Source organism: Nelumbo lutea, chromosome 8 (genome assembly GCF_056320005.1).
Source record: "Nelumbo lutea isolate HS-2025 chromosome 8, American lotus-T2T, whole genome shotgun sequence".
NCBI lineage: Eukaryota > Viridiplantae > Streptophyta > Magnoliopsida > Proteales > Nelumbonaceae > Nelumbo > Nelumbo lutea.
The window spans coordinates 10322662-10335784 of NC_142691.1; the positions used below are offsets into that span (position 1 = coordinate 10322662).

The following is a 13123-nucleotide window of genomic DNA, read 5'->3' on the forward strand; positions in this document are numbered from 1 at the left end:
TTTTAAATTTAATTAATTAATTTATTTATAATTACATGGACTTATTGCAAATAACAATAAGTCCATTCCGTTCTTTCAATTTTCAACGTGCAGATCCTTACTGTTTACCAAAAAAAAATTAAAAAATGCAAATTATTGCAAATAACAATCTTGAAGAGGGCCCCCCAATCGTAGTTGTTACTTGTTAGGTTAGGTCAGAAATTTTAGAAATCCGACAAATCTGCCTTCCATTCCATCCATTTCTTTAACAGAAGAAACAACTTCTGAACACTCTACTGCACACACTACATTCCTATTGTTTATCCCCCCAGGCCCAGCCCACAGAGAGAAAATATTACCGCATTTGGATTTTGAGCTCCCTTCTCAGTCGCCACGTGGGCACTGTGGGCATCTCCAACTCTACACGTTGCATCCCTAGGTGTTTTTTCGTTTTACTCCTCCAACTAACCGCCATCAATGGGCCAGTGATTCATTACTCGTATTTCATTGGCCCATTATAGACAATATAATCAATGGGCCCCGCCGATCATCGATTTTATTCTACTCTTGCCGGTCCAATTTTTATTCCCTTTTTTAAATTTACCTTCTGATCAGAACCACTATGGCTGTGATTGATCCGACGGTTGAGAAAGATCGGCTGGTGCTCGAGAGTGGGGTAATAATTTTGGCGGGGAACACGTGTCTGCTTGTCACGACCGCTGCCTGTAGCTTTGATCCAACAGGCAACGGGGAGTTAATAGACAACAAAACGTGTTAATGATTAATGAATCCGAGACCGAATCAGCCCCCACAAGACTGCCTCCTTCAACGCTCCCACACCACATCCCCACTGTGTATTCAGAACATCTCCCGAAAATGATATCATCATTTTTAGTTATCATCGTGAGATATTCTCAATACATGATGGGGATATGGTATGGGACGTTGTTTGGGGCATTCTTGTGAGGGGCTGATTAGGAGGATTAGGTAAGGATAAAGTAGAGTAGAGTAGAGTACGCGCGCAAGCATTGGCTGCCGACACTTGTTTCGGAAAAATCGGAATAACTGATTAGCTTATGTCTCAGGCTCGGGCTCGAGCCTGATACCGAACCTACGCTTGTTGCTTTCTATACATATCACCTTCGTCCAGCTGCCTTTACTCTGTTCTGAAGATACGAAACCCACTCCCTCCGTTTCCATCACCATGCATACTAGAGAGAGAAAGACAAGACAGCAGTCAGAGTGGTTCAGATCTGAACAACATCTAGAAATTCCAACTCGGGGCAGAATTCATTGAAACACTTCTGGTGAAGGTTTCGAGAACCGATTCGAGGTTTCGAGCTTATCTTTTTTCTCGGTTTCAGTGGTTTACAGAGACACTCTAATTGTTTGCCGTACCTCCGTATCCGTGTTTTGAGTGAAGTCTACTGGAAACTTAATTGTTTCAGTCGTATTTTGAGTGCCTTCTTGTTGGCGGAATTGCCGTGCCGAGCCGAGCCTTGTGGAGACATTCTTCTCTTCTCTTTCCAGGTGAGAAATTAAGAAAACTTGAGTTGAAGCCCAAAAAAAATCTCGTTTTTTAGCTTTCTGTTTGTGAATTATGAGATTTAGGTTAGGACTCTGAAAATAAATAGTCGAGTATTTCTTGGTAGCTTGCAGAGTGTGGACGCTTTAGTTCTCTTTCTACGACTTGGATTTGGCTTTGACAAATAGTCGAGTAATTGTCTCATTTTTATTTTTCTTGTTGGTTTCTTTTCTCCCATACACGGTTTCAGTCTGTCGAAGCTCACTTTCGGTTGATTTATGCGATCCTCTGTTTTATCATTTCTGAACACTCCAACAGACGGAAATTCTTTCTTTCTCATAGAGGATTTTCTTCTCCTTTTAGATTTGTGGAATAATCATCAATTTGCCTTTTATTGTGAAGCAGACAACAGAGGAGCTACCTGCAGGTGTTATTCTTGCATCGATGAGTTGAGCAATTCAACAATTCGAAATTAAATCTGAGTCATTTTTGTCGAATTCAACAATAAATCTTCAAAGATGATGCACGCAAAGTCTGACTCCGATGTTACGAGTTTGGCTCCTTCGTCGCCTTCACGGTCTCCGAAAAGGCCTGTTTACTACGTGCAGAGCCCCTCCCGGGACTCTCATGATGGCGACAAGTCCTCTTCCATGCAAGCGACCCCCATCTACAACAGTCCGATGGAGTCGCCTTCTCACCCGTCGTTTGGGCGTCACTCTAGGGCTTCTTCCTCAAGTCGGTTCTCGGGAACATTTAGATCTTCCTCGGGGCGGAAGGCAAACCGGAAAAGGAACGATAAGGGATGGCCCGAGTGTAATGTCATTCAGGAAGAGGGGTCTTATGATGATCTTGATGGTGAAAAGGGTCTCTCTCGTCGTTGCCAGGCCTTGATTGCTCTTCTGGGTTTTGTTCTGCTCTTCACCGTCTTTTCCCTCATTATCTGGGGTGCTAGTCGGCCTTACATAGCAAAGATAGTTGTGAAGGTATGAAAATTTGCCTTAATGATTTACGACTGCGTTTGTTTACTTTAGTAGTGACAAAAATATTTCATTGTGAAAGTAATTGGCATTTTCTAGCTGAATTGTCATTATCTGCAATTCTGCATTAGCTTCTTTCTATGAAAAAAAATTGAGTCTGTGAAATGATATCACATCCTGATTGTTTATTACAGTTAAATCGGTCATCTTAAGTTGAGAAAATCAACAAATGATAACCAACCCAAGAGAGAAAATAGTGCTGAAAACCGGAATTTCGTTTCAATCGCGTCTTGCCAACGTTCCGTTGACAGTGGACTTGCTTTTGTCTTTTGTTTTTCTAGGTACTCTATGGCTTTCGTTCTTAGAGATAAACGGACAAAGGAATTTACTAGGAGTGATGGTGGGCTATTTGTTATAATCGTTTGCTTCAAACCTATATGAAATTTTCATCTTTATGATGCTTTATAGTCGAATTTGTTCTGTAAATTGGCTTCTCCATTTTTAGCTTCATTTTATCCTTTGAACAACAAACGAGGGTTACTTTGAATAATTGGGAACTGGGTACTTTTTTTTCTCTTATAATCTGCAATTGTGACACACGATGCTCATCCGTGGAGTTATTAGATGCCACATCTACGTTCGTCTGACTGGTTTTGCTATTTCCCTATCATTTATCTTTCTCTCTCTCTCTCTCTCTCTCTCTCTCTATATATATATATATATATATATATATATATATATATTAATTTTAAAATAGTTTGACTCAGCTTTGTTCAAATACATGGACTTGCATCAGTGAATTTCAGCTTTGCCTTGCCTTGTAAAGTAGTAGTAGTGTTTTTTTTTTTTGGAGGGGGTGGGGGGGTGGGGGTAAAACCAATTGGAAGTGGCCTAAGTGATCAGTCGTTTTGTTACCTTCTCCATGAATTTGGCTTAGCCCATTCAGGACCTTGTAACTAAATGAAGGGAATTGTGGATAAGCTGGATATGAGATATTGTTGAAGTTTGTTACCCTTCAAAGCCTCAATCACTACTTTGCTGTTGCCTTTGGATATGAATTTTCTGGAATCCATTGTCAGTTGCACATTTTAGTGCAATAAAGATGGCATTTTACCATATGACATCCTTGAGCTCTATTTTTTGGGGCCAGTGAAAATTCCAGTTCAACTTATCTATTGTTGCAAAGTGATTTGTGGAATTGGACACGCCCCCATCGAGTATTGTTGGATTTCTGATGTGATTTTACCTGTAAGGGATGGTAAATGGCTTTTCCATTACTCTAACTACAGTTTTATTCTGCTTATTAAAGCTTTGAGGACAACATTGAGTATCTTCTCCTTGGATAGAGGGCCCTAAATAAAGGGAGATAGTCTTGATTTGTAGCACCCCCAAGCATTCGCTTTGAAATCTTTTACTTTGTAATTGATGTAGGAAAAAGTAATTTCTGGTTCCATAAAATTTATTTTTGTCAAGATGGTTCCCTGTCTTCAAATCCTGCATTGATTCCCACAGGGTTGGGTAGATGTATTTGTTTCTGTAAATTAACTATTAATCTATTATTTTCCTTTCTGTTCTCCTCTATACGATAGCTCTGTTCTTACAGTTGCATATCTTTCTATGTTTATTCCATTAACAAGACTTCTCACATCACAGAGCATGGCAGTAAACAATTTCTATTCTGGCGAGGGATCTGACTCCACTGGTGTCCCAACCAAGATGCTGACACTGAACTGTTCATTGAGGATGAGCGTATACAACCCAGCCAACTTGTTTGGTATTCATGTTAGCTCTACACCTGTCAATCTCATCTTTTCGGAAATTGCAGTTGCAACTGGCCAGGTAAGAAATTTATTCACCTTAGTTTGTAGTTGATAAATGTGTTGAAATAATGTAACAATATTTGATAGAATTCAAAGGTTGAATTGAACTGGTCGCCGTCAATTCTGCAATTCTCAAGATTATACTGTTGGTGGCATGGAATTTGATAATTTGAGAAACAATAGGCAACAGATTTTCTACCAGAAAAATAACCAACAAATTTTCTTTCATAGCCTTTTAAGAAAACGGATTGCATGTTTTTGTGGGTATCCAAATTCCTCTGGTGAGGGGGTGAGGAGAGTTAGTTCATTTCAAATCTGTGGGATTGCCGTGGGAATGGAATTCAATTCCAATTCCACTTGGTTATTCTTTCAGAGTTTTAATGGAGAAAACTAAGAATCCACATGGAAAACGAAAAAGGTGATGGACTGAGAAGGCTAGAGTTAGAGAACTGTGCAAATATGGACTAGCACTTGATTGAACCTTGAGACTGTTACTGTTAGGAGGGGCCATTACATGGTGTAATGGTAAAATCTCAGGTTCAAGTCTGACTATTTTTGAGCTGCCACTGTGTGCGAAAAAAATGCCAAAGGTTGTACCTTAACCTTACCCAGTCCACCCCACCCAAGAACCCAGATAGATCAACATTAGGTAATGGTCTCTTTTCAACATAAGACACGGTTAGGAGAGTTTATACTGAAATTTAAGTATGAATATGCATCTCCACATTGTGGTTGCAGTTGAAGAGATACTATCAGCCCAGAAAAAGTCACCGTATTATTGCCGTGTCCCTGGAAGGAAATAAGGTTCCTCTGTATGGTGCGGGGGCAAGCTTGGCGGTCTCTGATAATAAGGGTGCAGTTCCATTGACGTTGGATTTTGAAATCAGAACACGAGGAGATGTGGTTGGAAAGCTGGTGAGGACGAAACACAGAAGGCATATATCTTGTCCTGTAGTCATTGATCCTAGTAGCATCAAACCCATCAAGTTCAAAGAGGGTTCATGTATATATGATTGAACTCAACCCTGTTCCAGGATCGAGTCCTTGCCATAGTCGGATGTTTCAGCCTTGAGATTAGCGTGCCGATTCTACGCAGTGACAGCACCCTGCTAGCCGAGGGGCAAGAAGTTCTATTCTGAGAAGTATCAGCAGCATCCTGGTTGCTGTCTGTGGTGATTATTATTTTTTGGTTTTTTGGTGGGTGATGAAGTTGTGAGAGGTTCATCTATATTGTCTAATTGAAAGGTTCGTTCTATAATTTATTTGTTTTATTTGTTTTGTACTTGCTTCTCATAGTCAGTACACCGAAAAGGGTAATTTATTCTTCTTTCTTTGATATCTTATTTTCTGTTTCTGTAGTTAGATGATCTGATATCTTATTTTCTGTTGTTATATGATCTGATATCTTGTTTTCTGTAGTTAGATGATCTTTCCCCTGTTGTACCATTTTCTTCTTCCTATGTTGTTTGAATTATTTTCAGAGAAAGCAAAATATAATAATAACAATAATAGGATTTGGCAGACCGTTTGTTTTTTGAAAATAGCGATGGGTGGGAAGGATGTAAAGTTTTACATGATAAAATCGATATAGTTTTTACATCCATTATCAATGTAAAAATTTAGAGCTGATGAGTTATCTACGTAAAACTTCACTCTATCCAAACACAAACAAAACTGAACTCGAGTGTGGAGATTTACATTGATAATAATTACACCCTCTTTCTAAATGCCTACAAAGCCGAACCGATGTAAATTTTACATCGGTTTTTGATTTACATCACATCTAAATGCAAATGGATTGTACAAATAGAACCAAGCTCTCGTGAAAGTTCATCATAATCAAGCTATGCTATCTATTGGCCCTAGTAACGGCATTCTTTCATTAGAGCGCAGGTGTCAATGAATTGAAGCATTTACCCCTCTTTAGATGAAGTATATGTTTGGTATTGATGCTGCAGTTGCAGCACCATTTTCTGATGTATGGCTTGGCGCATCATTTATTTGGAATCGTTGCAGTCAGGTAGGATGTTTTTTAGAGCAACAACAATTTTTTCTGTGTGGTACCATTGCTCTAAGAAACTTTTTCAACACTAGTATCCATTATCCAATGCCACATTACTGCCCTCTTGGCAGCAATGAGCTGTAGCTCCAGGAAATGTCAAATTTAGTGTTGTTCCAAGCCATGGTTTCTTAATTTTCGAGGCATGATTTGAAGCATTATTTTTTATGGAAAAACGGTTCTAAACAAATACTCGTTTTCTAGAGCACCGTTTTTTTTATGTGGTGTTAATGTGGCATCGTTGTTCCAGGAAACAACAACGATGCCAAACAGCCCCAAAGCAATCCAATGCTTGAAGAATGAGGATGCATCTCTGTCTCTTTGGCCGTTCAAGTTTCAATCAATTCTTTGGAGCTGGCCACAGGGCTGAGGTCAAGAGATGAGATAGGGCTTCGAATAAGTTGGATCTGATCTGATTAATTGGAATCTGGATTTGATTCATTAAGATTTAAGATTCAGATTCGGTTATCCTCCTTGATTCAAACAAATCGAATCGAAAAATTGTAAATTGGCTTATAAGCCTTAGCCTAACGCCCTAAACCAATCAAAATTGTCAAGTTTCAAATCAGCCATTAAGATGGAAGAAATCAAATTCAAATCGTAATTTGTAAGATCATCTGGAAAGTTCATATTAAATTCGTATCTTCTTAAGGTTTTATCAAATTGGATTGGATCTTACTCCTAAGTCCTAACCAAATTCAATTGGATCCGTTTGAAACCTTAAGATGATGGCTCAGAATGAGTGTCCATCAGAATGAGTGTTATAAGGTAAGAGTTCATATTTGCGCCCCACGAGTGTATCTCACCGTGCATTGGAAACATCTAATCTCCCTTACTTGTTATTAGAATGTGCTGATTGTTACCAAAACTCAAGTATAAGTAGGGGTGTCAATGGCATTTGAGAATCCAATTTTGAATTTGAGATTCGATATAATCAAATCATATTTAGATAATTCGAATATCTAATTGATCGAATTCAGATATGATATGATATGATTCGATAAATATCCGAATTTGATCATTATTTAATTCTTATATATAATATATAAAATATTTAAATATCTTATATAACATATATATATATATATAATAATTAAATTATATGAAAAATTTATATATTTTTATACTTTTTATAAATAAACTATTTATTAATTACCTAAAATAATTAATTAATCAAATTTGAATTGAATCGAATATTCAAATATTTAATCAAAATTGAATTCGAATATTAATTTTCAAAATTCATCGGATATCAAATCGAATTCGGATATCGAATTTTCTAATCGATTCAAATTTGGATATTGCTTGACCTGATTCAAATTCAATCTGTTTACACCCCTAAGTATAAGTGTAGCACCATTTGAGCTAGGGTACTCACGGTTTAGTTAACCGAACCATGGGCCATTTTTCAAATACTAGTGGTACTGGTTTTTGGAAACCAATATCTGAAGCCGATCAATTTGGTTTGGTTAACTGAACCCACCCATCTCCTAGGTGGGTAAATAACTTTCCCACTTAGGAGAAAAAGTTGTTAACACTTGAATGGGGGAAAAATGTCGTTTGTAATAATGGATTTTTATGACTAAAATGGTCATTACCTTATTTACCAGAGAAATTAAAGAACATGAGTAAATGTACTTACTCGAGTAAGTGTTTCCTAGGAAAAACTTATTCAGATAATTGCATTTACCTGGGTAAGTAACTTACTGAAAAGTGAACGGAGCCTTAAAGAATTCTCATATTTTTTTTGCTTTTAAGAGATCCATGCTTCATTTTTTTACACCAAAATCACATCAACCTTTTCCATCCATATACATATGGTATGTATGGTTAAATCTTACTCAAGAAGGGCTACTTCCACTCTAGCTAGGGTGGGTTGGATTGAGGATCAATTTAGCCCCAACCCTAAAGATACAAACCTCATGCCCACTATATGAATTTATCAACCCTAAAGGTACAAACAAGGTCAAACATGAATTAATAATTTCATTTTAGTTTTAACTTAATCCAACACAATTGGGCCAGAAAAACTTTGGCCATAAAAAATAGCTTGGGCTTTTTTGTAGACTGATGTGGATGATATCTCATAATGAGTGGGCAAAAAAGATATGTAAATTTAATAACTTTTTAGTTGAAAAGACAAATGAAGACATGAATTAGCTAAGGTATCATGTGCAAAGGCTCCCAAAACAGCTCAGGCTGTTTTTCAAAACAGCCAAAGTGAACTCCAACTCAGCCTGGGGCTTAGGCTAGCGGGCTTAATAGCCAAGTTTGGTGTAAACTCTCAAATGGTTTATACTTTATATAATTTATACTGATGGCTATCTAAGGCGATACTACAATTTTATGCAATGCATTTATGAAGTATACATGGGTCAAAAGTAGAAAATCACCTTTATGTGACTTTTTCTTATTGATAGGGATGGCAACACGGATGGTTTTGTAAATTCTAGACCCTATTCACCTCTCTAAACTTCTCAATCAATACCTGTCCCAAGGTTTAGAGAGATGAGTAGGGTCTAGAATTTACAAAATCCATTGTGCTGCCATCCCTATCAATAAGAAAAAGTCACATACCCCTACCTTTAAATGTGAGGAGGGTAGGGTCAAGAAGGGTTTTGCACTTTCATGTGCACGGAGAGTTCGAATTCTCAATCAATACTTGTCCCAAAACCCATAATGGATTGGATTGTGAGAATTCAAACTCTCTCCGCACATAAAAGTGCAAAACCCTTCTCGACCCTACCCTCCTCACATTTAAGGGTAGGGGCGAGTTGACATTAAAAATAGCATCTAATTTCCTAAGATTTATTGTCATATATAAACAATAAATAAGTAAAATAACACAAATAGACATCAAAATTTTTAATTCTTTGACTAAGACATAAAAAACACAAATTGTCAATTATTTTTCTCATAAAATTTAAAATATTATTAAATTTAACACTTAATATATAAATTTTATATGCTTCCCAATAATATATAATATGAAGTGGAGATGAGTTGAATTTAGGCTAAAACCGGATAGGGTAGAAATTGTCATCACTTATTAATCGTTGATTTGTCATTAGTCTAGAGTCCAATTCGTATACACATACAAAATAGTACGCGCCGCGCGTATTATTTGGGTGGGCGTGTTGAATGTGGATGCCCGATTTATGAAACCCTAACCCTAACCCTAGAACACCTTTATAAATACCAGCTGACGGAGGTTCTGATAAAATTGCATTCAGAGTTTCATCTCGCCTCTCTCGAGATTCTGTTTTCCTGCTTCCGATCTGGTTTTTCTTTAGATGCAGCTTATGTTTTTGAGTCATGCATTGTTGATTTGAAGGTTGTATTTAGGTTTTCAGAGGAAAAATGGGGCGATGACGATGTTATCAGTGAAAGGTCTCGTTCGTCGTAACGGCTGATCCGCCTTGCCGACCAATCTGATATATCACCACCCATATTCCGAGTCCCTCTCGACAAAAGATTCAATTTCTTTTGAGGTTTTAAATTTGTTCCTTCTTTGGTATTGATTTTTATTTTCTTGCTTATTCGTTTTTTTTTTATCGCAGTTTTCGTTAAAATTGGCCGATGATTAAAATCCATCAAAGACAAGCATATGTCTGAAATAATCGGTGTTGACAACTAATCTTCTCTATGAGGCCTCAGTTTTCTTCATTTATTGTTATTGAATCGATACTATTTCTAAGAGTCGATGATGAGAAGTGTTATTTCTGAAATTATTTAGTGATTACAAAACTCAATACTACTACTGCCTTCCTTCTGAGGCTCTTTTCTTCTCATTATTTCGTAACTTTTATTTTTTATTTTTTCGTGTTCTTTTGTTTCGTTTCAATGGAGAGTCGCGTGATGATGAGATGGTGCATAGTTCAGATGATAAACCTCTGATTATATTATTACTAAGTCTTTCGCTCCTATCTGATGACTCTCTCTCCTTCCACCCCTTCTGAGTCGTATTTTTTAGATGGTTTTGTTTTTCCGCTTGTCTCGAGCCTCTTGTGTTTTAAGTCTTTCTTAGTCTATCTTTCTCTAACCTTTTTTTCCTAAGCCTAGCTCTAAGGTGTAAATTAGAGCTTGGGAAACAGATTAATTCACTGAAAAAAGAACGTATCTAATTGTGAATACAGAACCCAATTTTTAACCTCGAAAGTACATTTAGGAAAATAACACCATTACTGCGCAATTGAGTTGCAAATAGATAAGAAAGTGTCAAAGAGATGATGAGGTATTGATTATTGATCAGCAAGAATCATAGAGTGTATCTGTTAATTCAGCATTAACATCACCTAAGAGCTTGGATTTGAGTGCTTTACTCAACTAAAACCAGCTCAGAGTTTATCAAGGTTTAATTGCTTCCCTTTTTAACACTTCTCAAACCTTCAAATACTGCAATACCAAAGAGAACAGGGTGTATTGGGCGCATCACTCAAACCTGCAAATGCCTCAATTCATCGTTGTTCTTATTTGAGTCCCTAAAAACAATGAATGTCAAATCGGCAAATTCAGCCAGAAATGTTTTAGATATCCCAGAAAACTTGTTCCCAGTCTGCCAGTTATAAGAGGCTAGATATACAAATTGGTGCGACCTGGTCTATCATCCAAACACCTGGGTCACGATACAACAAATGGGGATGAAAGCTATGCACATTTGATGATAACTTGATCATTGCTTAATTTTCTGATCACGGTAAAACCTTCTAACTAAGCTATTTTTTAACCTTCGGCTTAATTCCCCAACAAAAGCCTATATAAGTTCCTTCGCCATTCTGATGTCCAATCTTCATGAGGGCTTCACAACTTGGTTGGTTTTGATATTGAAAAAATGTTTACTGATATGATAATTGTTTTCGTTTTCATAAATAAAAGTCGAGTCGAACACCCCCTTACCTTAGTCTTCTATACAAAGGCATTGACAATTTTAATTTTTATCTTCCTTGACATCAATTCCTACCATTTTCTTTAATCCATGGCTCTCTAGAAAACCCTCTCCTAAGCCCATCACCACAACCGACATTGATATCATAAAAGTGATGATGAATCAATTGTTATTCATCAAAATTCACACGAGGATGTTGATTGGTAAAAGTTCTTAGGGCATCATACTTTTTTCTGATCATATACAGTCATTTTATAAGCAATATAATTTTTTAACAAGTATAGAAATATATAATTTTTTATAGACTAACTTTATATCTCACACAAGTTTAAATAATTGACTAAATCCTCTTCTAATATTAGTTTCACATGTGATAGATTTTTTTTTTAAACCCAATATTATCTTTTTGGGTGGAAGATTTTTCCTCTTGTTCACGTGTTCAGAGGTATTTGCAAGCAAGGGATTATGAAGGCAGATTCAATTGTGTATACAAGGTAAGGGATTATGAACATAATATAAAAAACAAGAACTCAGATGTAATTTAATCAGAACAAAACTAACCTTTCAATTTTCACTACAATATTCTCTGTAAAAACGTAAACATACGGTAACAACGAGGGGATAGCGTGGATGAAAACGCTTATTAGACAGGTTCATGGCAGAGATTTAAATGCCAAGCTGTGACCTATACTCCTACTCAACCTCCTTACCCAACCACCCTTTTATCTCTGTTCTCACTTACTGATTTGATTCAGACCCCTATAAATATCTAGCCTTTTTTTTTATTAGAGTTTATATATATTAACAATAACTTAGCTGAGTTATTGTTTAATTTTTTTTATGAGAAGGTTGAGATTTGGTTGTACATGTGTTAACTACTAGAAGAGTGATTCGGATTTCTGAGACGTGGTACCCATATGAAGGGTTGATATTGGGACTCAAAATTGAAGAAGAAACAAACAAGGAGATGAGCTGTAGCTATTCAAGTTTTAGGGGGAAGAGAGATAGCATGGAGGACTTCTATGATGTTCAAATGTCAAAAGTTGGTGGAAAAATAATGTCTGTTTGGGATATTTGATGGTCGTGGTGGTTCTGGGGCTGCTGAGTTTTTGAAGGAACACCTTTTTGAGAATCTAATGAGGCATCCACAATTCAATACTTCTACCAAGTTTGCTATAAGTTAAACATATCAATAGACTGATATGGACTTCTTAAAAGCTGAAAGCAATACTTGCAGGGATGATGGTTCTACAATCTCTGCAACAATTTTTGTTGGAAACCATTTATATGTTGCAAATGTTGGAGATTTACAAACAGTAGTATCAAAAGTAGGAAAAGCTAAAACTCTATTTGAAGATCATAAACCAAATTGTGTTGATGAGTAGAAGAGAATTGAATGTGTTATGTTGGCAAGAACATGGAGAGTTGGAGTGTTGGCAATGTCTCGAGCTCTTGATGACTGCTTATTGAAGCATTTTGTAGTGGTATAATCTGAGATTCAGGAACAGGAGATAAATAATAAGTTTGAACAAATAAGGAGCTATTGGTGTAAAATCAAATGGTTGAAATCGCTTAATCAAAATAACTTTTATTTAATGGTAAGAGTGGTTGGCCATATTTTATTGTTTAATTAATGGCGGTGTTTCATCTAAGCCTCCACTTTCCCGATATCAAACTCAAGGAGTACTGCATTAGTTTTCCTGTATAAGCAAAAATAAAAGAAAATAAAAAAAGAAAAAAATTCAAAATTTCAATATCGTTTCCACATGGTCTTTATCCGTTTGCAAGTTTTTGTTATTCAAATGTTTCATTTTTAAAATTTAAAGAAAGATGATGGTAAAATAGTCTTTTCCATCTCTCCATTAATGGTAGGAAAAG

At 36.6% G+C, this 13123-nt stretch overlaps 1 protein-coding gene, 2 non-coding genes and 1 pseudogene across 4 annotated transcripts; all 4 read left to right on the plus strand.

The window, feature by feature from the left end:
• The first annotated feature begins 985 nt into the window (after positions 1 to 985).
• Positions 986 to 5637, plus strand: LOC148842653 (uncharacterized). The gene is made up of 4 exons (XM_088957826.1): positions 986 to 1509; positions 1910 to 2487; positions 4135 to 4320; positions 5040 to 5637. The coding sequence occupies exons 2-4, from the start codon at positions 2023 to 2025 to the stop codon at positions 5316 to 5318; spliced, it is 930 nt and encodes a 309-aa protein (XP_088813952.1). The 5' UTR covers positions 986 to 1509; positions 1910 to 2022; the 3' UTR covers positions 5319 to 5637.
• Positions 5638 to 9550: 3913 nt separating this feature from the next.
• Positions 9551 to 12904, plus strand: LOC148842654 (putative protein phosphatase 2C 52 pseudogene; annotated as a pseudogene). The gene has a single exon (XR_016103011.1). The product of XR_016103011.1 is annotated as a putative protein phosphatase 2C 52 pseudogene (transcript).
• Positions 9724 to 9821, plus strand: LOC148842655 (small nucleolar RNA Z43). The gene has a single exon (XR_016103984.1). It is a non-coding gene; the product is annotated as a small nucleolar RNA Z43 (small nucleolar RNA).
• On the plus strand, positions 10207 to 10299 carry LOC148842656 (small nucleolar RNA snR60/Z15/Z230/Z193/J17). Its single transcript, XR_016103985.1, has one exon. It is a non-coding gene; the product is annotated as a small nucleolar RNA snR60/Z15/Z230/Z193/J17 (small nucleolar RNA).
• Positions 12905 to 13123: the final 219 nt, after the last annotated feature.